At 36.9% G+C, this 27,498-nt stretch overlaps 1 protein-coding gene across 5 annotated transcripts in view; it reads left to right on the top strand.

Annotated features, from left to right (window-relative positions):
- SPEN (spen family transcriptional repressor) overlaps positions 1–27,498 on the top strand; it is a 93,197-nt gene that overhangs the window by 30,373 nt on the left and 35,326 nt on the right. For 4 of the 5 annotated variants that reach the window (XM_082380903.1, XM_082380904.1, XM_082380902.1 and 1 more), the window contains exons 2-3: positions 6,098–6,418; positions 9,515–9,991. In XM_082380903.1, the coding sequence (XP_082237029.1) occupies positions 6,219–6,418; positions 9,515–9,991 (677 nt within the window). In that variant the 5' untranslated portion in view covers positions 6,098–6,218. The remainder of the gene's footprint in view (positions 1–6,097; positions 6,419–9,514; positions 9,992–27,498) is intronic. The other variant, XM_082380905.1, reaches the window with a different exon arrangement.

Below are 27,498 nucleotides of genomic sequence, written 5' to 3'. Positions count from 1 at the left end.
TCCAAAGTGGCTGTACCATTTTACAGTCTCACCAGCAATTTATTAGGGTTTAGATTTCTCCTTATACTTGTTATTGTCTGTCGCTTTTATCAATATTCTAGCCATCCTGTTGCGTGTGAAGTGGTATCTCATTGTGGTTTTGGTTTTTATTTTCCTAAAGTCTAATGTTGTTAAGCAAATTTTTGTGTGTTTATTGGCTGTTTGTATATATTTTTAGAGAAATTGTCTATTTATATCCTTTGCCTATTTTTAAATTGCATTATGTCTTTTTCATTGTTGAGTTGTAAGAGCTCCTATCAGATAAATAATTTGCAAATATTTTCTATTTTCTGGGTTTATATCAATTTTTGATCATTGTCTTTGGATAGAGTAAAACTGTTAACTTGTAGTTTATCATTGTCATGCTAACAATTTAAATTTATCTTTGTCATTCTAGATAATTGTTAAAACAAGTTCTTCTTTTGGATTTTAACTTATTTTAACTGATTTAATGAGACATATGACATATTAAAAATATTACCATCTTATTTGGGTATGTCCAAACTGCAGGAGTTTTGCCATCTAAGTATATGATTCTGAGCTACTTACTACATTTAATGGTTTGAAGTATGGGGGGTATCAGTAATTGTGAATGAGGTAGCTTTAATGTCTACCTCTACTATGTTGATGACAAGAAATAGCTGTGATTAATTTGAAAAGATTGGGATTGTACTCTTAAAAATGGTTAAAATAGCTAATTTTATGTTATATTTTATCACAATAAAAAATTTGACCTGTGATTATGTAGGAAAAATGTGGCCAGATCCAATTTAAATGCTGTTATGATGCATTATTTAAGTTTCTAGGGGATTCTGCCTTTTGGCATTCTTGAAGTATTTGTAGTCACTGGTATAGGAAATAAAATAAAGGTCTAACACATAGGGGAAACCAGTCTTTTGATCTAAATATAGGATCAAGTGGTTGATTTACAAATTAGTAATTCCTTCATAAAAATTTTTTACTATAAAAGGGTTATATAAGTAAGTGTTGATGTTACTGCATTATTGGAGATAATTTGGTGGTTGTAACGGATATATTTATGACCCAACTGTCTGAGTTTGGAAGAGGAATGATTTTGAATATTTTCATAATATAAAAAATAAGAAAACACAAATATTTGTTGTTTCTACTATTAAAGGTCACCCAACCAGACTGTAATACTCATCTCTTAGGCCCCTTTTTTTTTTTAGGCTGTGTTGGGTCTTCGTTGCTGCACGCAGACTTTCTCTAGTGGCGGCGAGCGGGCTTCTCATTGCGGTGGCTTCTCTTGCTGCAGAGCATGGGCTCTAGGCGCGCAGGCTGCAGTAGTTGTGGCACGCGGGCTCAGTTGCTCCGCGGCATGTGGGATCTTCCCGGACCAGGGCTTGAACCCATGTCCGCTGCATTGGCAGGTGGACTCCCAACCACTGCGCCACCAGGGAAGCCCTTCTTAGGCCTTTTTATCCCTTACAGCATGCTCATTTGCTTTTTGCTTTCTGTCTATTCATACTTACTGATCATTTTCTTTTGAATAAGGAACAGCTTAGCCATGATGGGGTGGAAGGGTGGAAAAGTGGGCAATACACAAAGAATTGATAGTTTGATAAAATATGTAATCTTTGGAAAGTGATGTGTTGGGTTTTAGATGAATGGGTGTTTTAGGTTAATTGCATGCGTCTTCAAAGAGGCTGATATTCTCCTCATTACAATTCTGTAAGTCTATCCTGAATAACAGGTAGATGTTTCAAGAATGACTTGGGGAGGATTGTTTTCTGTAGTAGGAGGACTTGTGTGAAAACGAATAGTGGCTGTTCTTTGCTATTGCTTATTATTAGTAGGGTCACTCGCAAAAAAAGGTAGGATTAAAATTAATAATTGCATTCTTATTGATAAACCAGCTAATAATGGATGAATGTAGTAACTTTTAGAAAGAAAGGGTATTGAGAGAATTCATTGGGTTTTAGCATACTAATGATCTTTAGCTTTATGTATTTGGTGTTGCTTTGGAAATTAACAAAGTAAGTTTCTTGTAGAGTTGAGGAAAAGTTTAGAATAGGAGGAATCTTCTTTTCACATATCAAGGAGCTGAAAATTGTAAATAAATCAATTCCATGAGACTAGGGATCTTTGTTTTATTCCCTGATATGCATCAAGTGCCTACAACAGTGCCTGTTAAGAACCATAAAATTAAAAATAATTGATTCAGGATTAGAACCCTACTCTTTTCTCATAGTGGAGGAAAAACATTAGAGTATGTCATGATGCTCTCAAATGTAAAATGTGAGGCCATTAATACACTGCAATTATATTCTTCAAGGAAATGCTAAGGACTATATAAATTTGACTATATAAATAGTCACATGTTGAAAGACCAGACATCTCAGCAAATCTGGCATTGTTTTGGGTTATTTTAAAATTCTCTCTTAAAAACGTAGAAGAATTATAGTGTATGTTGATCAATTTAATATTTTTTGATGGTGAATATTTTTGACCAAACGGAAGCCAATTTAATGTTGTTTTTTGATTGTGTTTTTGAAGACAAACCCATTAGATTGCTATATACTGCAGCTTGTAGCAATCAAGCACACTTTCTTAATTTTATGTTCTCATTTAAAAAAAAATTAGGTTTTCTTGATTCTTTAAAAATTACAAATGAGTTAACTTATTACTACAACCTTTGACTATGTAATTTAAGAAAATACTTTGTGCATATTACTGGAGACTGTTCCATAGGTTCTCTGAAAACCTGTAACTAAGGCTTGATGTTTAAAAAAAAGAAATACTATTTAACTGTGGTTTTATTATTTTTGCTCTTTTTTCTTTTTTAATTAATAGATGTCAGTAAATGTTTCATTTGAATACTTAAATACTATAGGAACTGTGTTGTTTTGGAAAGAGTAGATAAAATCAGGACATCACATTTACATTTACCAGCTGAGTTCTCATGGCTGTGAGGAGTTAAGCAGGTTTTTTTTTTTTTAATTTGGGAGTTTCCAGTCTTCTCAGTATAGAAGAGTAATGTAATACCTGATAAAGTTCTCTTATGTTAAATTTGGAGATAAATTCATATTTTGTTTCCAGAGTGTACTCTCCTTATGTAAAAATTATGGGAACCGTGAGCCCACCCTTTTGAGGACGGAGGGCCATTTGACTTTGTTCTACACGCATAATCTATGCATTAAGTATTTGGTCCTTCTTTTCAGTATTGCATTTAGCTCTTTGTTATTAAGAATTTAAGTTTAAATATTTGTTTTCCCTGTATTATGCTTTGGCTGACTGACTTTTTTGATGGGGAATTGGCTGATGCTTCCCTCTTTTTTCTTTTTTCTCCTTTCTAATAGAGAAACCTATGTGGTCTTGGGCTTAGTGATAAGTTGTGTGTGTGTGTTAAAATATACAAAATTTATTATCTTAACTATTTTTAAGTGTTCAATTCAGTGGCATTAAGTGCATTCACAGGGAATTCTCTGGCTGTCCAGCGGTTAGGACTCGGCGCTTTCACTGCCAGGGCCCAGGTTTGATCCCTGGTCGGGGAACTAAGATCCTACAAGCTGCTTGGCGCGGCCAAAAAAAGTGCGTTCACAATGTTATGTAACCATCAGCACTATCTATTTCTAGAATTTTTTTCATCCCACACAAAAACTCTGTGTCATTAAGCAATGTCTCCCCAGCCCCTGTTAACCTCTGTTCTACTTTCTGTCTCCATGAATGTCTATTCCAGGTACTTCATGTAAGTGGAATCATAAACTAATTGTCCTTTTGTGTCTGGCTTATTTCATTTAGTATGATGTTTTCAAGGTTTATCCATGTTGTAGTGTGGATCGAAACTTCATTTCTTTTTATGTTTTAATATAATATTCCATTGTTTGTATATACCACATTTTGTTTATCCATTCATCCATTGATGGACAGTCGGGTTGTTTCCATCTTTTGGTTTTTGTGAATAATGATGCAGTGAACATTCGTACAATGTATCTTTTTGAGCCCCAGTTTTCAGTTCTCTTGGGTATATACCTAGGAATGGAATTGCTGGGTCATATGGTAATTCTATGCTTAACTTTTGGAGAAAAATGCCACTTTCCATAGTGGCTGCACCATTTTACAGTTCCACCAGCTATGCAGGAGGTTTCAAATTTCTCCATATCCTTGCCAATACTTGTTTTGTTCTGTTCTGTTCTCTTTTCTAATAGCAATCCTAGTGGGTGTGAAGTGGTATTTTATTGTGGTTTTGATTTGTATTTCCCTGTGACTACTGATTTTGAGCATCTTCTTCTGTGCTTATCTGCCATCTGTATTTCTTCTTTGGTGAAGTGTTTTCCCTATTTTTTATTTTTATTTTTTATTACGAATCTGTCTGTCTGTCTGTCTGTCTATCTATCTATCTATCTATCTATATTGGGTCCTCGCTGCTGCGCGTGGGCTTTCTCCAGCTGTGGTGAGCGCGGGCCACTCTTCGCTGCTGTGCGTGGGCTTCTTATTGCGGTTGCTTCTCCTGTCGTGGAGCATGGGCTCTAGGCACGCGGGTCTCAGTAGTTGTGGCTCGCAGATTCCAGAGCGCAGACTCAGCAGCTGCTGCTCCGAGGCATGTGGGATCTTCCCAGATCAGGGCTTGAACCCATGCCCCCTGCATTGGCCGGCGGATTATTAACCACTGTGCTACCAGGGAAGCCCATCTTCCCTATTTTTTAAAAATGGGTTCAGTTGTAAGATTTCTTATATTCTAGATACAAGTCCTTTGTCAGATACATTGGAAGGTATTTTTTTTTAATGTTTGTATGGAAAGAACTATTTCAGTTTCTATCATTTTCCCCCCAAATTTAAGAGATCCTTTCATCAGTTAATTTACTCCAAGTAATTTCGTTACATCTAGTTCAGTTGCCTGATGAAACTGGATTTTAAGATTATGTTTCCCTTGTGAGAGGTAATAACTTAAATCATACTGGAGGGTATAAAAGGAAAGTTCGGCTTTCTGATAATGTTGTCAGCTTCTTCAAGGGAAGTGTAAAATTATGATCTTGGGGACTTCCCTGGTGGCACAGTGGTTAAGAATCTGCCTGCCAATGCAGGGGACACGGGTTCGAGCCCTGGTCCGGGAAGATCCCACATGCCGCGGAGCAGCTAAGCCCGTGTGCCACAACTACTGAGCCTGTGTGCCACAACTACTGAAGCCTGTGTGCCCAGAGCCTGTGCTCCACAGCAAGAGAAGCCACCGCAATGAGAAGCCCATTCACTGCAGCAAAGAGTAGCCCCCATTCACCACAACTAGAGAAAGCCTGTGCACAGCAACGAAGACCCAATGCAGCCGTAAATTAAAAAAAAAAAAAAAAAAATTATGATCTTGGATTGCCAGCATATAAGAGTGCTATATTTAAAAGTGCTGTGCCCTTCTTTCTAAAATGCCAAATTATAAGTATACATAAGAGTCTGTCAAAAGATTTTCTGATTTATTAATTTATATAAATAACAATTATACATAAATTATAAATTTTTACACTTTTTCTTTTAATCCCCTGGAAAAGAGAATTAAATGGTAAAAGATTATGTTAAAAACTAGACTGACACTTGCAAATGCACAAAATATTTGAATTTATTTTGCCTTCCAGTAAGGAGTGTTTGAAGTCATCTCATTTTTTCACTAAGATCATTTTCACTTAGTGAATTAAATTAAAATGAGATCTATAAAATAGCTATTTTTAGCTACAGTTATTACTTTAATGAAAATCTCTTAAGATTGGTAAGTTACTTTGATTATCTTAGGTATAATATCCTTTTTTAGAATGTAAAAATTCCTAAAAACTTCTGAGAGTCATTTCAGCTAAGTGTTCCAGAAAGGTAAAAGGCAGTTTATAGTAAATACTATATTTAAAAAATGAAAGCAATAAAATAATGTGGTAAAAATGTTTGTAAATATTTGCCTCAAAAAAGAAAAATGTGAGTTTAAAAGCCATTTTAAGTTAACTCGCAACCCCTCCCCCGTACATGCATAATGTAAATTGTTTAAAAATAACAAACAGTTTATAAAACTATTTTTGGAAAATTATTACTATGCAACAATAACATTGACTTTATTTTTTTTCAGATATGGCCGCGTGGAAAGTGTCAAAATTCTCCCCAAGAGGGGTTCTGAAGGAGGAGTGGCTGCCTTTGTGGATTTTGTGGACATCAAAAGTGCACAGAAGGCTCACAACTCAGTCAACAAAATGGGAGATAGAGACCTACGCACGGATTATAATGAACCAGGCACCATTCCGAGTGCTGCTCGGGGATTGGATGATACAGTTTCCATAGCATCTCGTAGTAGAGAGGTTTCTGGGTTCAGAGGAGGTGGTGGAGGGCCTGCTTATGGCCCCCCACCATCACTTCATGCACGAGAAGGACGTTATGAGCGGAGACTTGATGGGTAAGTTCCAAGGTTTCTGTAGGCAGGTATTTTGTATTTGATATGGTGAAACAGAAACTCATATTTAGGGGCCCCAGATGGATTTAAAGTTTTGGGCATTCTCAATGTTTCCTAATTTGGGTTGGAAACGGAAGTGATTTCTATCCCAGTGGCTGGTATCTTATGGAATCGTAGAGGATATTTCCTGCAGCTGGTTGGATATCTACTCCTGAGATATAAAGTGGTGGAAGATTTTGTATGGCAGCATCATTTTTGGAGTTACCTGTCTTCTAGAATTAATTATTCCTTCTCTTGGATAATGTTAAGTCTTTCCTTGGATATATCCCTTCTACCTGATGGAGCTACTTGGCTACAGATTTTGTGGTTGTACTATATGGAATATTTCTGGAATATTAGAGCCTACAGATTCTTTTAGAATTTGATATCTGCTCTCAATTTTCACTACACAAAGTGTACAAACGAATTGGATTGTCACCAAAAAACCTAGCAGACCATATGATTCAACCTCTTGGATTCTACAAACAATACTTTAACCTGGAAATGTGTACTTGGATGAAGAAGAGTGAAGGCAGTGCTTCATTTTCCCATTTTGGATCTACACAGTTTCCATGTTGGAATTATACTCCTTGATGGAATGGGGAAAAATTGAGATGATGGACGTTCCTAAATTCTGGAATATAGCCATTCTTTTCTATTTGCTGGAATGTATGGGATGTCGTGCCGTCAAGATCCCATTAGCCCAGGAGAAGAGGATTACTGTCTTGTTTCTTAAGCAAATTGCTGTCCAGTTGAAGGTACTTTAGCTTTGAACACATGGTGACGATCAGTTGTGGATACAGCAATCAAAATTGACTGTGCTGGATGGCTACAAAGGTGAACTGTTGGCCAGCAACTGTGCCTTCCTCATTTGGTGGAATCGTAGAGGATATTTCCTCTTCTGTCAGCTGCCTGATTCATACTTAGGGCTGGACATTTTTGTGAATGTGGATCAATTTATAATTTTCTGCTATCTCAAGAAAGAAGTCTGGGGGTTTGAGAGTTACAGTTTGTCTGGGACTGCTTGCTTCCAGTGGAATTATTTTATCTGGTCATTAAGATTTTTTTTTTCCTTGTGGTTCATCTAAATATCATTTGACACCCTTACCCATTAAGAAGGTGGATTACCCCCATAAGAGGGGCCCAAATTGGGGAAGTTATGTTCACAATTCTCTCCCTAGATTTAATTGGGATTATAGGTCGTGTTTCCACACTTGGAAAAGGTTGGTATGTCCTGACCTGTGTATATTAGCCCCTCTCCTAACCCAAGTCAAACTTTCTTTTTTTCCCACTAACTCTAGAATCATTTAGTACTAATAGATGAATCAAAGAATAGCTATTAGATTTCAGCTCTGCTAGCTCTTGTGCCTGCCTTCTATATCTTCCTAATGGATAAGAACTTTGCATATTTATAAAATATCAGCTGTAGCAGTAATTCTCCTAGAACTATTGCCTGTTGCTTCTGTTATATCATTAATAACAGCTCTTACTGATTAACATTTGATAGGGTACTAATGGAATTATTTATGAAATTTTCTCTTGTCTCAGAGGAACACCTCTTGTTTGTTAGACGTTGAAATATCTATTAAAATTCCAGAAATAGTGAATAAAAAAGGAGAAAGTCATTTAATATATTTAAGTAGGAAAGATAATACTGAATTTTTGCCATGCCAGTTGCTTTTAATAATAGCAGTAAAAAAAAACAGCCTAGGAGAAGGTATGGTTGCTAAGTGAAATGGTGGGTGAAAATGAAGGTTAGTGGAGAGATTTGGAATCTAAGCACGTACTGGGGACATAGTATTAGTTGTAAGATTTTGCCACATATTCTTCATTGGAGAGATTCTAATTCTTCTATGTCTTTCATGATTCCTTAATCACTTTTGATAGAAGATAGACCCAAAGGTAAGGTTGAGAAGAGACTCAACCTCATGTTTGAGATTCAAGTGAAATTGTCTTTTAGGAACTCTCTTAAGTAGAGAACTTAAGATTTCTTTGTAGGATTGGAATCGGTTTTTAATATTAACACATAATTGCATGTGTGTAATTGTACATGCAACAGTTTTGTACTCTTAGATTGACAAGTATTCATGCCCTACAGGAAGATTTTTTAAAGTTAAACCATTGCTAATAGCAGTCTTTAGCGTATCTTACGGTTTCCCAAGTTGACTTATTTCATCAGAGGCAATTTGAATATAGCTGAACCCTAAGAGAATATATTTCCTGTAACCATTAAGTAATACATTAACACATTGAATCATGGAATAGGCATTTTAAAAATTATGTGGAATTTGATAGCACAAGAAGATAAAATAACCATTCTTTAATTAGTTAAGTTTATCATAGAATAGCATGTGGCAGCCCAATATTTTTATATCCCAAGTGGTTTTTTGGTTTGATTTTCTTTTTAAGATTTCATTTTTATTATTAAATGTGATTGTTTGGGCACAACAATTTACATAATTTAGTAATTTTATAATTACCCAAGAAGTTGAAAGTTAATGAGAAAAAGTTACACTTAACATTTTTTTCTGTACTTCTTTGAAAATGCCCTCCTATTGCTGGGACATGGGCATGCATTGCAGTGGGGCTTTCATGTCTGTGTGAAAAATCTATCATGGAAATTTTGCATGAAATACACTTGCAAAGTAAATAAAGTTTGGTATATATTTTAATCAGATGAAAGTATAGAAAACTTTCATATTAAAATGAAAGTCTCTTCTTGTTCCATTAAATTTAAAATAAAAAGGAGATGGCATATGTATATTTCTGTATATAAGCCAGAAAATCCCTAATAAAAAGAACAACTGACTTGCAGAACACTAGTCATGAAAGTCCAATGTACAATTACAACAGTGATTTCTCAGCTGTGAAAATAAGTTTTGGAGTCAAGTAAAATGTTAAGCTTATTAGTGTTTGCTTACTAAGTAGGTTAATGCTGTTTAGAAAATGACCAGTTGCAAAGACAAAGACAATGCTCAAGTGAATGTTTGCATGACTTGCTTTTAGTTTTGCTTTCCCCTTTCTGATTGATTAAATATTTTTCCCCCCTCCTAAATGCAGGGCTTCAGATAACAGGGAGCGTGCTTATGAACATAGTGCCTATGGACACCATGAACGGGGGACGGGAGGATTTGATCGGACAAGACATTACGATCAGGATTACTATAGAGATCCTCGCGAGCGGACTTTACAACATGGGCTCTATTATACTTCTCGGAGTCGAAGTCCAAACCGTTTTGATGCTCATGACCCCCGATACGAACCTAGGGCTCGGGAGCAGTTTACACTGCCCAGTGTGGTACACAGGGATATCTACAGGGATGATATTACCCGGGAGGTACGAGGCAGAAGGCCAGAGCGGAATTACCAGCACAGCAGAAGTCGCTCACCACATTCATCCCAGTCTAGAAATCAGTCTCCTCAGAGGCTGGCTAGCCAAGCGTCTAGACCCACAAGGTCCCCTAGCGGCAGCGGCTCTAGGAGTAGATCCTCCAGTAGTGATTCAATCAGCAGCAGCAGTAGTACCAGCAGTGACAGGTAGGTTAACAGCCTTTTGTTGTAACAGATGAGCTGTTGAATAAATTGTTACAAATTTGCTACTGTCAGTGGTACTGATTTTTAGTATAGTAATATTTTTAAAAGAAAGTAATCTTGGATCATGTATATAATGAATGAAGAAACTTTGATTAGCATTGTGGCTATTGAATTAACCATTCTCCCAAGTACTTAAAGCTAAATGATGATTTGCAAATACTGTTTCATCCTCCAGTTGCTCAATATTAAAATTGCCAAAAAGGAAGAAAAGTGGTAACGTTAGTTGTATGAAGCAAATCTTGTGCCACATAATGAACTTTTAAAAGTTCTTAATTTCTTAGGTACATAATACTATTTCTATTATTTGGTTGAAAATTTGTAAAAGCGCTATTTGGGTAAAGATGTATTGGTGAAATATATTGTTGACACGTTTATTATCAATGTATAAATTAACTTATGTACATTTTAACTAATTTTAACATCAAGCTGGTAGTCAATTTATAAGCTCAAGTAGGAAAGCTTTCTTTAAATTCAGGTTGTAACTTTGCTGTTCACTAAGGCTGAGTAAGCTCATTTCATTAGTTGGGAATTTTTTTACAAAGGAGTTTTATTCCAAAGATGAAAATAATAAATTGAAAATAATCTTAACAAGAAACAGCTTAGAAGTTAGGTATATGGGTTTTGAAATAATAGATCAAGGTAGACAGTATACTACTTTTATAATCTTTGGACAAGTTACTTAAGCTCTCTAGGACTCAGCTTTCTCATCTTTTATAAGAACCATGCTTCATAAAGTTATTTTGAATATTAAAATGAAAAAAAATACGTAAAGTGCTTAGCTTGATACCCATATATGTTAAATAAATACAACCTTTAATAACTGCTAGCTATAATTACTACTATTCAGTACTTCACATGTTGATAGTCTTTTGAGTATTCCCCATTTCTAGTGATTGTTATTCAATCTGTTAATCTCAGATATTCTAGTTTTAAATTTAGGTGGTGTGTATATTATTTATTTATTTTTTATTTTTTTGTCTGCGTCGGGTTGTAGTTTCGGCACGCGGGATCTTTCTTTCGTTGCGGCGTGCCGGCTTCTCTCTAGTTGTGTTGCGAAGACTCCAGAGTGCGCAGGCTCAGTAGTTGGGGCGTGTGAGGACTTAGTTGCCCCAAGGCATGTGGGATCCTAGTTCCCTGACCAGGGATCCAACTGGCATCCCCTGCATTGCAAGGCCGATTCTTAACCACTGGACCACCAGGGAAGTCCCAGGTGGTGTGTGTTTTAAATTTACAAGATACAGATTCTTCAGCCTGATTAAAAATGCCCAGATTATTTTTCCTTTAGTATTGCCTGTTTAGAATTAATTTAAGAAAACTAAATGATCATGGAATTGATAAATGGCTCCTTTTAGGCCTCCTAAATTTTCAAATTCAAAATAATAAATGGAAACATTTTATATATCTGTCTGTCTATCTAGATATAATTCAAACATTCTAGAAGATGTAGCATATTATAATGAAACAAGCACTTAGTTTAGGAAGTCAGGAGAGTTAGGAAGTCAGGACAGTTAGTTTCTGGCTCCAGCTTTGCAGCTCTGTGACATGGGTAAAACCCATAACTTCTTTTGATTTCATTTGGTATATTATTGAGTTAAGTGATTGACAGTATTCATTTTAATTTTATAAACTGATTATAAAATCTTGTCATGATTCACTTTCTTCTACGTAGAATTGTCTAAGATACTCAAGTTTTTAGTCATTTTCCCCAGACATACCTCATTAAAGGGATGGCACTGCATTCCACTGGATCAAACCTTTTTTTTAAAAAATAAATTTATTTATTTATTTATTTATTTTTGGCTTTCTCTAGTTGCGGCGAGTGGGGGCCACTCTTCATTGCGGTGCGCGGGCCTCTCACTGTCGTGGCTTCTCTTGTTGCGGAGCACTGGCTCCAGACGCGCAGGCTCAGCAGTTGTGGCTCACGGGCCCAGTTGCTCCGCGGCATGTGGGATCTTCCCAGGCCAGGGCTCGAACCTGTGTCCCCTGCATTGGCAGGCAGATTCCCAACCACTGCGCCACCAGGGAAGCCCTGGATCAAACCTTTTTGAGAAGCCAACCAACTGTGGAAGTGTGGAAGTTAGAGGTGAAACATAATTCACAGCTTTCAGGATGGCATTGTACTTTGGGTGGGAGTTACAGTGGTTTGAGATCTGGCCCTTGGCATTGTGGGCTCAGAAGCTTGAACCCAGAGGTGATCTGATGAATTTGATGGAGCTAATTCCCTATTTACATAATCAAAAGAAACAGTTATATGCTTCTGAATATTTACATTTAGAAAGATAACTGCCACAAAGGCAGGATGAGCTTGGAAAATCTACATGGGGACTAAATTACAACCGTAGAGGATATTTTCTCTTCTGTCAGCTGCCTGATCCATACTTAGGGCTGGCAGTTTTTATGATTTAGGGCTGTGAAGGATATGTATTCTTCTCTTCAACAAGAAGAGACGAATTTTAGGCTAGACAGGGAACATTGTGAGCAGAAGGAACAACTTGAAGAGACACGAGTGGGTGGAAGAATGTTTTGAGAACAGCAAATAATTTAGTATGACTTAACCATGCTCATGTTTTTGGGTTTTTTTCTTTATGCAGAGATGAGCCGTTGAAGGATTGAGAAGGGAAATATCTTGTTGAGATCTGCTTTAGAAAGGCATCTGGGGACTGAGAATAGGAAAGACAGAGATTCCAGTTAGGAGACTCTTTCAGTATTTTGGAGAAGGCAAACTTGGACTATGAGAGTGCCTAACTTGGGAAAAGCGGAAGGAACATTGTATTAAGAATCAGATTATGTTGATTTATGAAGAACAGCATCAACTTTTTTTGAAGATATGACCAAATGATGAGCCTTTTGGTGTCATCCTGTAAGAAAAGGGCCAGGTCTTCCTTTGTGCACACTGCAGAGCCAACCAAGTGTTTTTATTGCCCTTCTCTGAGTACATGTTCAAATAGTTGAAATACTTAGATATAATTCTTAGCTAATAGGAAGGTAAAAGCAAAATTGATGTAAATAGTTAAAAGATTTGGTCATTATATTGTGATTGATGCAAGTACAGAGAAATAAAATCCTTTAGGGTTCAGAGTATATCCATTATCCCTGGGTTCATCCCCCCTTTTATCAGATGTCCTCTTTTCCTCTATAATTATATTGATTTCAGAATGTAATATTTTGAGGTGTTATGTCAACTCAGAATGTTTAATGCCCCTTTGGAAGAACTAAGATCTTTTTTGTAATCTTTAAAACATGATTGTGAAATGGTGACATTCCAAGTCCTTTAAAAATGTTTAAAAGCAACATGTTATAGTAGACAAAATATAGCTTGTTTTATCTATAAAAACAAGTTGCTATTCTTTCTGTATGACTGACTGGGAAATTAATCATCCTCCATCCCCCTTAATTGTTACAGCTTTGGTGAACAGATTCCTAGCAGTGCATTTCAAATGACTAAACGTGGGATTGATGACAGTCTAGTTGTGAAGTCCTTATAAGTGATACACTTAATGTTTCTGCCAAACTATTCACAGTATTTAGCTGGTGAGAAGTTTGGGGGAGGTGGGGGGCTTAATGTTACACACTTTCCTGTGTGCAGCCCTGTGCTGCTGTATGTCTATTTCTTTCTCTGCCTTGGTCATTTAGGGAGTCCCTTTGCTTTTCAACATAAAAATTTAAATACATAAATTCCACAAAAGCATTTATTTTAAAAGTCCTTGATTGAAGTTGAACGTATTTTATTTCTGTAGTTCCCTATCAGTTTTTTTTTTTCCCTATCATCTTGTAAGAATTTGCTTTAATTCAGGCTAAAGGAGTTGAAGAATTTGTTGAAATTAAATTAGTTCATAATATCCTTTCGTACTATCTTAAAGTAATTTTAACTGAAATTTGTTTCTCCATTGTTTACTTTGATCACAACCAAAGATGATTAGGCTGGCTCAGGGTCCCTGAACCTTTTTTTTTTCCGGCTGTGCTGCGCAGCTTGTGGTGGGATCTTAGTTCCCTGACCAGGTATTGAACGCAGACCCTCAGCAGTGAGAGTGCGGAGTCCTAACCACTGGACTGCCAAGGAATTCCCGTTTTAAATTTTATTATTATTATTTTTTTGGTCCCTGAATTTAGATGCAGGGGAAAAAATTACATCTTTTCACTAACCTGAAAGTGAATTAAGCATTGCCTCCCATTATATGAAAGTGGCCAACAAAAAAACAGTAGATTAACAGTATATGACTGACTTTGTTCTCAGTATAAATACACAGGTAATTTATGATTATTATAGTTGCAGAGATCTCAAAATTGGGCTTATATTAATCATTACTGGGAAATAGTTATTAAACTCAAGTGTTAGGTATTGTTATTTAATGTTAATAAAGACATTACTATATCACAAAAATTTAAAACATTTTAATAACTATGTCAGTATAATTTGTTTCCATTTAATTCCTATTTTATTTTATGCATTTAGAAACATTATTCTGAAAAGGAGTCCATAGACTTCACCAGATTGCTGAAAAGGGGTCCTGGCTCCTTTGGAGCTGCAGTTAGCCCTTGATTCTATATCCTATAAAGGTTTACAGAATGAATGAGGGGAAATGGATGAAAAAGTAATGGGAGGGAGTTGAGATTTGGATAATCCAAAACCTTTTCTTATTTTATCCCTTCCCCCTCAGTAGATTACTTCCCTAAATCTTCTTTCAGGCTAAAGTTAACTTTTTTTGGGGGGGGGGGTCCCTGCTGTGAGTCATGTGGCATCTTAGCTCCCCTACCAGGGATCGAACCTGCGCCCACTACATTGGAAGTGTGGAGTCTTAACCACTGGATCGTCAGGGAAGTCCTAAAGTTAACTTTTGAGTTTATATTCATCCATCTATTTGTTTAACATATATTGCTTATTTTTTGCACCAAATTTATGAAATAAAATAACTGGTTGTATGGAGTCCCAAGAATAGAGCCATTTTGGATTAAACATTGGCTGTGGCTAATCCAAAACAAAATCTACATATGTCTAATTAAGAGTTAACATGTAATTAAATTAACCTGGGTGTCTATGACTAGGTGCATCTTTACAGTTTTATCAAAGGCAACCCCGTCTTCTGCCCCCTTAAAAATTTTGGAGGTGTCTTGTCAGCCTTTTTCTTTTTGTTCCTCTGAATCCTTTTGGTTTGTCTAAAGAAGAATATGTCAGGTAACCTACAGACTTTTATTCTTTCTAATCACAGAAATAGGCATTTAGATGGAAACGCTTAAAATAAATGTAGTAGGAGTAAGCACAGAAAACTACATGAAAATAACTGTAGTGGGTGACATCTCATTGTCTCTTGTCTCTGTGGCTTTCAGTAAGCCCTGTGGCCTTAAATTGTGCTTAGTTTACCTGTTTGAAAAAATCAGAATTTTAGAGCAAGCTTTCTTCTTAAGTAGATTTTAAGAATTGAAATAAGTTGATTTAAAAACTGTATGTAGGGAATTCTCTGGTGGTCCAGTGGTTAGGACTCCATGCTTTCACTGCCCAGGGCCTGGGTTCATAAGTTGGAATATATAAGGAAGACGCTTGGAGACAGGAAGTGGGAGAAAAAGACACACATACAATATCAATTCCAGGACAGGAAAACTAGCATGTGACATAGTCTTTGTGGTGTTTGTTTAATGTAATAAGAAAAGCCTATAGACCTGCAGGCAATCAGACTTTTCAACTCTGATGCCATATTAAGATAACGGCATGCTTTATGCCCATCTCTTGTCCAGTATATTAGCTTTGCATTAGAATATTACTTTTTATTGAAAGGGAAATGAAAAGTCTTTCTTATTGCTGGTATTATTTGTAGAACTTGTTTGTATATTTCTTTTATATGTTTTGAATAAAATATATCAAAAGTTGTCTACAACCATATTAATTTTTTTCTGTTAGACAATATAAGAATATTTTACCTGAATTATAGTTAAATAGTAATTAGAATATTGACCAAATTCTGGATTTTTACAACAGTTAAAGTTAAAAGAAATGTGACCCTTTTAACTAAATAAGTATTAACACGACGACAGTCCCTAATATATATATTTTTTTAATAAAGACCAATTCTGCTAATCATCTTGTGAATGATCTAGACGTTTTATTTTTATTTATTTATTTTTGGCTGCATTGGGTCTTTGTTGCTGCGCGCAGGCTTTCTCTAGTTGCGGTGAGCAGGGGCTGCTCTTCGTTGTGGTGTGCAGCTTCTCATTGCGGTGGCTTCTCTTGTTGCAGAGCACGGGCTCTAGGGTGCGTGGGCTTCAGTAGTTCTGGCGTGTGGGCTCAGTAGTTGTGGTGCACGGGTTTAGTTGCTCCGCGGCATGTGGGATCTTCCCCGACCAGGGATCGAACCCGTGTCCCCTGCATTGGCAGGCGGATTCTTAACCACTGCGCCACCAGGGAAGTCCTGATCTAGATGTTTTAGATTACAGTTTCTTAGAGGGGGAATTGGTATTCAAATATCCTTTTGTCTGATTTCATGAGGAAGTTTTGCAGTTCATTTAGTTTATGAGAGAGAACTTCCTTTCAAATTCATGTAGAAAAACTTTCAAAATTGCTGTCATTCTGAAGCTTTGTGGAAGAACATGGATGAAGCTGAAAATGTAGTTCCCAGTGGTTATTGGATATGGTGGCAATGCATGTATCAGAGTGATAGTGACAGTGTACTTTCCATTTCTCTTAAAGTATGCTTATTTAGAATGTTGATTGGGGGAAGGAATGCTCATTTTATTACCTGGCTATATAATTTGTTATGATATATATTACGTGCTAGAACCTGTCAGATACGGCACCAGTTTTAACAAGTACATATATGAAGTAAGAGTCAGTTTCTTAAAGTTGTTAAAGGAATTAATAATTAGTGGGTTTTTTGGTGATCGTTGCAATGCTTATAAAAACACATTTGTCTGAAGTTTTATCATCAAAGGTGATCTTATCTATAATAATGAATAGTAGATAATTTCTGTTTAGCCGTGTGTGCTTTGAAGAGAAATACACCCCCCATATATATTAATGTATACATAAATTTTGATTTTTATTTATTTATTTGGCTGCACTGCACGGCATATGGGATCTTAGCTCCCCAACTGGGGATCGAACCCGCGCTCCCTGCATTGGAAGCACGAGCCTTAACCACTAGACCTCCAGGGAAGTCCCTATTTTTATTTTTATTTTTATTTTATTGGTAGTATTTTTTTCCATTCTCATCAGTGGCAGGCAAAATGAAGAGCCCATATTTTGGAAACAACATTCCTTTGTAGGCTATTGTGTAGTTTGTTACTGGGCAGTAAGCTATACACTTCTGTCTTTTGGGGTCATGTTAGCCAGCCAAGCCTTTTTTTGTGCTAAATATGGAAAATGGACGTGTTTGCTTTCTAATTGCTCTGGTGGGCTTAACTTTCATTATGGAGATTTATAAATCAGACTAGTTCCTTTCTGTTTTTCCTTTTTTGTCAAGTACCGCATTTCAGTAAGTCTTTTGAGAGGTGTAGTTGTTGCCAGTTTTAGCGTTCTGTGCGGAATGGGCAGTTGGCTTCGGAAACAAGTGCGGGACTGACCCATATTTGCTGTATTGGGAACCTTGCTTTCATTTCGAGCCTCTGCTGCTAGGGAAATGAGAATGAGGTAGGCTTAGATCTGAGAATAAATGAGGAGAGTTCATTGTGCGCAGCCTGAGCAGCCAGTGCCTCTGAATATGGTGGGGAAAGCTAGGAACTGCTTGTTTGTGACTCAAACCAGACTAAACTGGAATCATCCAGTTTGAGTTGGCTGCTTGCCACCTCCCAGAGGCTTCCTTATTTTGCCAGAGTTTTTGCCTGGCCTTCAGCCCAGGGGGCGGGGCTTGCGCACTGTGACCGGCCGCTTAGGGGAGGAGAGGCTGTGAAGTGGGTGCCAGTTAACCCAGGTTTGTTCATGCGAAGGAGGCACTTCAAATAAAGGATTGAGGAGCCGAAGACTGGAAGCTGGTGTGAATGCTACGATTTTCAGTGCATCTTTCCGTTATTACTCCCTTGCTTTAACTGTAACTTTCTGTCTTATGCCCCTTAGAAACTAAGGCTTGAAAAACAGCTTCTGCCATGCTGCTGCTTGGGTACATCACAGCATGGTCCGCGTTTAGTATTAAAGAATTTATTACCAAAAAATTAATTAATTACCAAAGTTCCCCAGGAACTTGCTTTTAGTTGTTAGTCTGTTTGCAGTAAAGAACTCTCTCCCATGCCCCTTTTCATTCTTTCCACTGGGGTTGTGCTGGAGTTTATTTTGGTTTGATTGATTGTTAGGTGGAAGGAATGAAAATAGGTTTCTGGGGTAAACTTGTGACTTGGTATCTTGTGAGTTTTAATTTAACCTTGAAGTAAATTTTTTAAATGTTGCCTTAAAAATTAACAAAAAGTAATTCACATTAAAGTCCTAAACAACAAACTTTAAAATTAAAAATGCTATGCTAGATTGTATTTGTTTGATTTAGAAGCAAACTCTTATAAAAAAATGCTTAAATTGCATATTTTTAGTGTCATGACTGCTTTGTGCATAGCCTCTATGTCAGCTTTCCTCTTTGACAAGGGAGTTAAACATGGCCTAATTCCTGATCAGAGAACACTCGGAAGTCACTAAGAAATATTAAAGCCACAAATAAAGGGGTACATTTATTTTTGTCTTTATCAGCACCAGGGCTATATAGAAAATGTAAGTTCCTATAACCTTGCTTATGTTTTAAACTTTTGGAATGACATCGAAACCTCTGTTAGTCTTTTTTACTTACGGTGAAAGTTTACTCAGAGCAGTTTCAGAGACCTTGTTATTCTCTTTTATCCTTTTTGGGTTGTTTTCACTTGGAGGCCTTCTATGGTCATTCTCAGAAGTCATGGTATAATTTTACCCTGCCCTGAACAAAGGGATCATCCATGCACAGAACTAAAGGAAAATGTGGTGTTCTCATTTTAAAATAAACATTAGCATTTTCTGAAGCTCAGAATAAGCCAAGATTTCATTACCCACACCCTCTCCTTAATTTTTTAAAAAAAATCCGTGTCTTAGACTACAAACTAAGTGCTTGCCTTTATCTATAAAGGGTAGTTTTGTGATTGTTTCTCCTATGAGAAAATGGAAAGAGCACCCTCTGATAATTTATTTACTTAAATTATTAGTCATTACTTAATCTAAATGCCGTTAGGGTTTCCTGCTGCTACAAATTGTATAAAGTCACTTCTGTGGAACATCTTCCTAAAAGTCTACTTTGTAGGATGAATGAACTTCCTCTTTCCAGGTAGACAAGATAGTGAAATATATTTTAAAATTAACTTTGCAAAAACAGAGTTGGTTTTTCCTAAGAATCTGAGTTACACTCTTTTTAATTTAATTTAATTTATTTATTTATTAATATTTATTTGGCTGCGTTGGGTCTTAGTTGCGGCACATGGGATCTTTCGTTGTGGCTTGTGGGCTTCTCTCTAGTTGTGATGCATGGGCTCCAGAGTGCATGGACTCAGTAGTTGTGGCATGAGGGCTCTCTAGTTGTGGCACATGGGCTCAGTAGTTGTGGCACCTGAGCTTAGTTGCGGTATGTGGGATCTTATTTCCCCAACCAGGGATCGAACCTGGGCCCCCTGCATTGGGAGCTTGGAGTCCTAACCGCTGGACCACCAGGGAAGTTCCTAACATGGTCTCTTATTTAAGGCTGATATGCTTGTTTATTGGGCAGCTTTCTGGTTCTAGAACTAGGTTGTCCAGTACTGTATCCACTAGCCACATGTGGCTATTGAGCACTTGAAATTTGGCTAGTCTGTGCACCAATACTGATTCACACTATAACATGGATGAACCTCAAAAAAATGCTTAGTGAAAGAAGATGGTACGAATTATATGATTCTCTTTATGTAAAATGTCCAGAATAGGTAATTACAGAGACAGAAAGTAGATTAGTGGTTACCTAGGGCTGAGGATGGAAGAGAATGGAGAATGCTGCTAATAGGTATGAGGTTTCTTTCTGGGGCAGTGAAATGTACCAGAGTTACATTATGGTGATGATTGCATAATTCCATAAATATACTAAAAACTATTGTATACCTTTATTTTTTATATTTTTATTTTTAAAAATTTTATTTATTTTTGGCTGCGTCAGGTCTTTGTTGCTGTGTGCGGGCTTTCTCTAGTTGCAGCGAGCAGGGGCTACTCTTCATTGTGGTGCATGGGCTTCTCATTGCGGTAGCTTTTCTTGTTGTGGAGCATGGGCTCTAGGTGCATGGGCTTCAGTAGTTGTGGCACGCAGGCTCAGTAGTTGTGGCTCGCGGGCTCTAGAGCGTGTGGGCTTCAGTAGTTGTGGCACTTGGGCTTAGTTGCTCCGTGGTGTGTGGGATCTTCCTGGACCAGGGATTGAACCTGTCTGCCCTACATTGGCAGGATTCTTAATAACCACTGCGCCACCAGGGAAGCCCCAGTAGAACTATTTTTAAAAATACAGAATTTTGATGATATAGCACAAAAAAAAGTATTACTGGTTTTTATGTTGACCGCATGTTGAGATAATATTTCAAGTATATTACATTAAATAAAATACATTAAATTTCACCTGTTCTTACTTTTTAAATTTTATTTATTTATTTATTTATTTTGGCTGTGCCGGATCTTAGTGCAGCACTTAGGATCTTCGTTGCGGCATGTTTAGTTGCAGCATGTATATGGGATCTAGTTCCCCAACCAGGGATTGAACCCTGGCCCCTGCATTGGGAGTGCAGAGTCTTACCCACTGGACCACCAGTGGGTAAAAGTCCCTTACTTTTTAAAGTGTGGCTATTTAAACATTTTAAATTACATTTTTGACTTCTATTAAATTTCTGTTGGACAGCACAGAATAGAAATGAGCTCTATCAAGATAGAATGTCATGGAGTAATTTATGCGTTGATTTACTGCTTTTCATTTTGTTTAAAGAATAGAGTCCACTATTTTTATTCTCAAGACCCTTCTATTCTTTTGAAATTATGTATTAATGGAAAAGGCTCTTGGGACTTATAAGCTTAAAATATATATTGAACTGTTTTGCAGATTCTGTCTTTAACAAATTTAGGATTGGTCAGGCTAAATATTAAAATGCATGTTGATTTCCAGGGTGGCCAAGGGAATGTCTCAGCTGTTGAAAAACTTTAACATGTAAGTCCCCAAATAAATTAGTTTAATCCCCCAAGAAGAAAATTAAGTCATCTTAACCAGAATAATTTTTTTTAATTAAAAAAGAAACACACACACACACACACAAACCCTTAATCTGAAGGTAATTTTGAAGCGATGGCTAATACTTTAGATAGAGGTTTAAAATGTGTCTATTAACAGGCATGGAGTTCTGGTGTTGGAATTAGAATAAGACACACATTTTATAGATGCTCGTCTTGCTTCTAGATATGATTTATGTAACCACACCTGGGGAGTTCCATGGTTCTTTGAATGTTATTTTTGATTGTGTGGGGAGGGGCACAGTAGCTTCCTGAATGTGCTATGTCATGGTGGTTGGAGCCATTTGGAGTGTAGCTTTGTGTTTGTTTCCACTGGAAGAAACTGCAGAGGAGTTGTTTAAGTAGAAGGACTTGAGGCTGGAGTTTCTTAGTGAGTAATTTGAAGTCATTTGTAAATAATTAAACAAGTGCATCAAACAGTGGGTGGCTTTAGGCTTCCTGGTGGGGAGTTAGGTGCCCTTCTAACCTCTTGAGTATGGAGCTGCCTTAATAAAGAGTTCAGAAGTGGGAAATAGCAAACTTTTTTATTCTGGATAGTAAGGAGATGTAATTAGCACCAAAGTTAAATTGGAAAAAGGCAAAACCCGAAGTTCAAATTTACTTGCAGGTGTGGTAAAGGCTACGGCATTTGTACATAACCATTTGGAACTTAAAAACAACAACAACAACAACAACAACAAAACGGTTTCACGTGATCTGTATGCTTTCTTGGTTTATGCCTTTTAAACCATTTAGTTGTTCATATAAGAAATATATCTAGTTTTTATACTGCATGTGGTTAAGGAAGTAAGAAATCCCACTGTTACAATTAACAGTTTAGATTTCTCCTGAGTTTGTCCCTTGAGTGAGGCATCCATCCCATGGATGTTCTAAGGGCTTTGCTGCCGTACAGAAAGATTTCTTGTTCCTTAGGCAGGTGTGTTATATCTGCTTATTACTTCTAGGGCGCCTGCATGTTTGATGGTTTTTGCTTCGAGTTACCTGAGTAGCAGGTTTTGTGAGTCTTAAGGGATTGCCAAGAATGTAATGACACTGCAGGCCTAGGCTCTTTGGAATTTAAGACAGAAGTACTCTTGGCCCTAGAGTAAGGGCTGTGTTTTGGACACAGAATATGTAGAAAAATAATTTTTTCACTTTATCCTCTGTGAATTTTGTACTTAGCAGAATCTGTCTGAAGCAGAATCTGATCACATATCTGCCCCCCAAAAATCTGTTTTAAAAAAAAAATGGTAAGCTGCACTTTGTGACCAGATCTCTGCTAACCCATCATCTTATAATTCTTAAAGTTAACTAGGGAATTTTTTAGGGTCCCATAAAGCCCATCAGCAAATATGCCACGCGATTCTTAGTAATAGATTTATAAGAGCATAGCCGCTTTCCATTTTTGCTATTGTTATTAGAACACTTAGATTTGAAACCACGAAATTATGGTTTTAATGCCAAAACTTGTAAGCCTTCAATTTTTAAAAACTTGTGGTAAAAATATACATAATGTGAAATTACCATTTTAACTTTTTTTTTCTTTGAAATTAGATCTAAGTTGTTTTTGGTTTTTTTTTTTTTATAATTTCATTTATTTATTTATTTATTTTTGGCTGCATTGGGTCTTCGTTGCTGCGTGTGGGCTTTTCTCTAGTTGCGGCGAGCGGGGGCTACTCTTCATTGCGGTGCGTGGGCTTCTCATTGCAGTGGCTTCTCTTGTTGTGGAGCACGGGCTATAGGCATGTGGGCTCAGTAGTTGTGGTGCACAGGCTTAGTTGCTCTATGGCATGTGGGATCCTCCCGGACCAGGGCTCGAACCCGTGTGCACTGCACTGGCAGGCGGATTCTTAACCACTTCACCACCAGGGAAGTCCTGTCTTCCTTTTTAAGACTGAAAAATATTCCTTCACGCTTTTTTTGGGGTAACCTTTAATTATGCAGCAGTCATCCTATAGATTAACTATTTCCATATTCCTTTTGTTTAATTCTACTAAAAATAGTAGTAAGCTTAAAAACATTAACTTGTAGCTGTAATTGCATCCCAAAGAGTTACTTGTGCATAACCACACATAGCATATTTAAGCTCAATTTTAAACAGTATTTTCCACCAAAATAAGGTGCTCTTTAAAAATCTGTCTTTAATGATTTTGTTTTTTCCTTCATTTATGTAAACTATTGGACTTTAGAATAGGAAGATAAATAAAACCATTTATTTTAATTACTGTGGTTGAATTTACCACCACTTTAGTGACCATGAACACGAAACGTGTTTAATCTTATCTACCTATAAAATGGAGCCAGTACCTGTCTAAGGTTTAGGCATGCTTGATATTTATAAATGCTCACAGGGGAAGGCTAGGTGGAAACTAGAACTCAAGAAAAGTTAATTTTTGAGGTCTTAGATTTTCTGTTATACTTAGAAATCCTTAGGAAATAAATTATTTTTTTATATCAGCAATAAAAACTGATTGCAGTGAAAGGAAAAAGTACTGCTGGTGGATTATGGCTCTCTTTCTGCTTCTACCTGTTTCTATTAAGAGAAGACTTACACACACACACACACACACACACACACACACACACACACACACACTTAGGGATATTACTCAGCCATAAAAAAGAATGAAATAATGCCACTTGCAGCAACGTGGATGGACCTAGAGATTACTAAGCGAAGTAAGTCGGAGAGAGAAAGACAAATATCTTATGATATCACTTATGTGTAGCATCTAAAAAGATGATACAAGTGAACTTACTTACAAAACAGAAATAGACTCACAGACATAGAAACAAGCTTATGGCTACCAAAGGGTAAAGAAGGGGGGAGGGATAAATTAGGAGTTTGGGATTAACAGATACACACTACTATATATAAAATAGATAAACAATAGGACCTACTGTATAGCACAGGGAACTATATTCAATATCTTGTAGTAACCTATAGTGGAAGAGAATCTGAAAAAGAGAATATAAATAACTGAGTCACTTTGCTGTACACCTGAATCTAACACAACATTGTAAATCAATTATACTTCAATTAGAAAAAAAAAAATGATGAAAAAAACAAGGAGAAAAAAACTTCCTCTGTTGTCAGTTTTACTCTATTAATTTATTTAGTCATAATTTTTTAAATCAAATCTTTTCCCATTAGAAGTCTTTGTGGTTTCTAATGATAGAAGAAGAAATATGTGGACCAAAACAAAATTGAAGTTAAAATATTGGTTCCATAATTTAAAAATGCATTTTCACTGTTTAATATATTAATACAGTTTTTCTCAATAGGTATCCTAAATACCAAGAATTTAGACAACTTTTCATTAACTTTGGCTCTAAAGAGTTTAATTTATCATTTATACAGTCAAGTCCTAAAGTGCTTTCCCCGTTTCTTTTGCAGTAGTTGCAGAATCACCAGTTAGAGTTGACTCATTTCTCTGAAATCATTTCTGAGGAACTTTTAACCTTGATAAGCCAGGTTGTGAGACCTCTTGATTCAGCAGAGCCTTATTGACAAAACCCAGCAGGTAGCCTGTTACATTGACTGGTTTGGAATCTCATTTTTTTCTAAGGCGCAAAGAGAAGAACAGTTCATTTTTGTTTTTGTTTTTTTAAATATTTAATTAATTTATTTATTTATTCATTTATTTGTTACTTGGTTGAGCCGGGTCTTAGTTGTGGCACATGGGCTCGTTCGTCGCAGCACGTGAACTGTCAGTCGTGGCATGCATGCGGGATCTAGCTCCCCCACCAGGGATTGAACCCGGGCCCCCTGCATTGGGAGTGCGGAGTCTTATCCACTGCGCCACTAGGGAAGTCCCAAGAAGAACAGTTCATTTTGTACTTTACTTCTTAGGTCATGTTTGTATGTGTGTGTGTTTGTGTGTGTTAAAATAATGTAAAATTTACCATTTTAACCATTTTTAAGTGTACCATTCAGTGGTATTAAGTACATTCACCTTGTGGTGCAGCAGTCACCACTATTCATCTCTAGAACCCTTTCATCTTTCCGTTTAACAACTCCCATTCTCCTCTTCCCCAGCCCCAGGCTATGCCACCATTCCTTCTGTCTTTATGAATTTGACTGCTCTAGTTGCCTCAAAAAAACTGAATCATACAGCATTTGTCCTTTTGTGACTGGCTTATTTCACTTAGCATAATGTCCTCAGGGTTCATACAAGTTTTAGCATATGGCCGAATTTTCTTTCCCTTTTAAGGCGGAATAATATTGCATTGTATATAGATACCACATTTTGTTTATCCAGTCATCTGTCGCTATATACTTGGGTTGCTTCTACCTTTTGGCTGTTAAACATGCTATGAATGTGGGTAAACAAATATCTATTCAAGTACCTGCTTTCAATTCTTTTTGTTATATATCCAGAAGTGGAATTGCTGAATGATTGTGGCAATTGTAAGTTTTTAAGGAACTACCATACTGTTTTCTATAGTGTCTACACCATTTTACTTTTCCACCAGCAGTGCACAGGGGTTCCAATTTCTTTACATCCTAGCCAACATTGTTATATTCTGTTTTTTGATAATAGCCATCCTAATGAGTGTGAAATGGTATCTTGCTGTTGTTTTGATTTGAACTTCCCTAACAGTCATGTTGAGCATCTTTTCATGTGTGCCTTGGCCATTTATGTCTTCTTTGGAGAAATGTCTGTTCAGGTTCAAAGATGCCCATTTTTGCACCTGGTTGGTTGATTGGTTTTTTTTTTTTTTTTGCTGTTGAGTTATGTTGTCATTCTTAAAGGCAAATTTTAAAATGTCTTAAAGTTATAAGACAAAATACCCCCTTAAGCTCTTTATGCAGAATAGAAGTTTTATTCATTCTCTGACCATGGTACTTGATGAGAAAAAATCTAGTTGTGATACTAAACTACCATCTTAAGTCCCTAGTTTGAGGGTAAACAAAGCTATTGAGCTGAGAAACAATTTTAACATGAATTGGAATAGTTATCATTGATGTAAGCCTTACTAGAGTAGGGGTAGCAGTACTATATATTTCACCCGTTATTTGTTCAAAATTATAAAATAGTTTTGTCTACAAATACTTTCACCCTGCTATATTGACATGGCAAAACACATACTGTAAAAAGCTATTTGCAGTTTCTCTTTTTGTCATGTTTGCCAGAATCGAGTGACATCAGAACGTTTTGGATCCCAGCTTCTTCTCAGTCTAATCTTTAGAAGTTGACCTTTTTTTTTTTCCCCCCTGTAAGTTTTGGACTTATTCAAAGATTTTTATGAAATGATGTATTAGTAATAAGGAAGAACAGTGACTGTAAGGATCCTGCATTTGAATTGCAGCTTAAAATTAGCATGTTGGATTTTCAAAAGAAGGGAAAGCGGTCAAAGAAGGTAATGTAGGCTGGGGTTTCTCAACCTTGGTACTATTCACTTTTTAAAAAAAAATAAATTTATTTATTTTTAATTTTATTTATTTTTGGCTGTGTTGGGTCTTAGTTACTACGTGCGGGCTTTCTCTAGTTGTGGCAGGGGGAGGCTACTCTTCCGTTGCGGTGCGCGGGCTTCTCATTGCCGTGGCTTCGCTTGTCGCGGAGCACAGGCTCTAGGCACCGCGGGCTCAGTAGTTGTGGCGCACGGGCTTAGTTGCTCCGCGGCATGTGGGATCTTCCCGGACCAGGGATCGAACCCGTGTCCCCTGCATTGGCAGGCGGATTCTCAACCTCTGTGCCACCAGGGGAGCCCCCACTATTCACTTTTGAGGCCAGATAATTCCTTGTTGAGGGGCTGTCCTGTGCTCCGTAGGATGTTTAGCAGCATCCCTGGCTTCTACTCACTAAATGGCAGTAAGCTTCCCCACCCACCCACGGTTGGACAACTAAAAATGTCCCTTGGGGCGCAAAATGGCCCCAGTTGAGAGCCACTGATGCAGGTATTCACAATTATAGGATTTATGAATGAAATAGAATAGTGCAAAATCCACACTCTGGACTTTGTCAGATATTTAAAGCACTGTTTTATGTGTTATAATTGTGCTTTTGCTTTCATCCCAGAAAAATGTCTATTTAAAAAAATCATCTTCTACAAAGTTCTAGATGACAGGCTCCATGAAGTGTTTTTGTTTTTACAGTTACCAGTGATTTTTCAGTCAGGTTATTAATATATGTCAAAGTCCTAGAGTCTTGGCTAGAACAGCCATTACTTTTCTTGAATAATTAATCAAACATTAAAGAAGAAAGACATACTTTGCAGTTTCCAACAAAGTAATATTTTCTCAGAA

This window comes from Balaenoptera borealis (assembly GCF_965194805.1).
Source record: "Balaenoptera borealis genome assembly, chromosome: 1".
NCBI lineage: Eukaryota > Metazoa > Chordata > Mammalia > Artiodactyla > Balaenopteridae > Balaenoptera > Balaenoptera borealis.
Note: the sequence above shows the minus strand (reverse complement) of the source record. Positions and strands in the feature narration are given on the sequence as shown.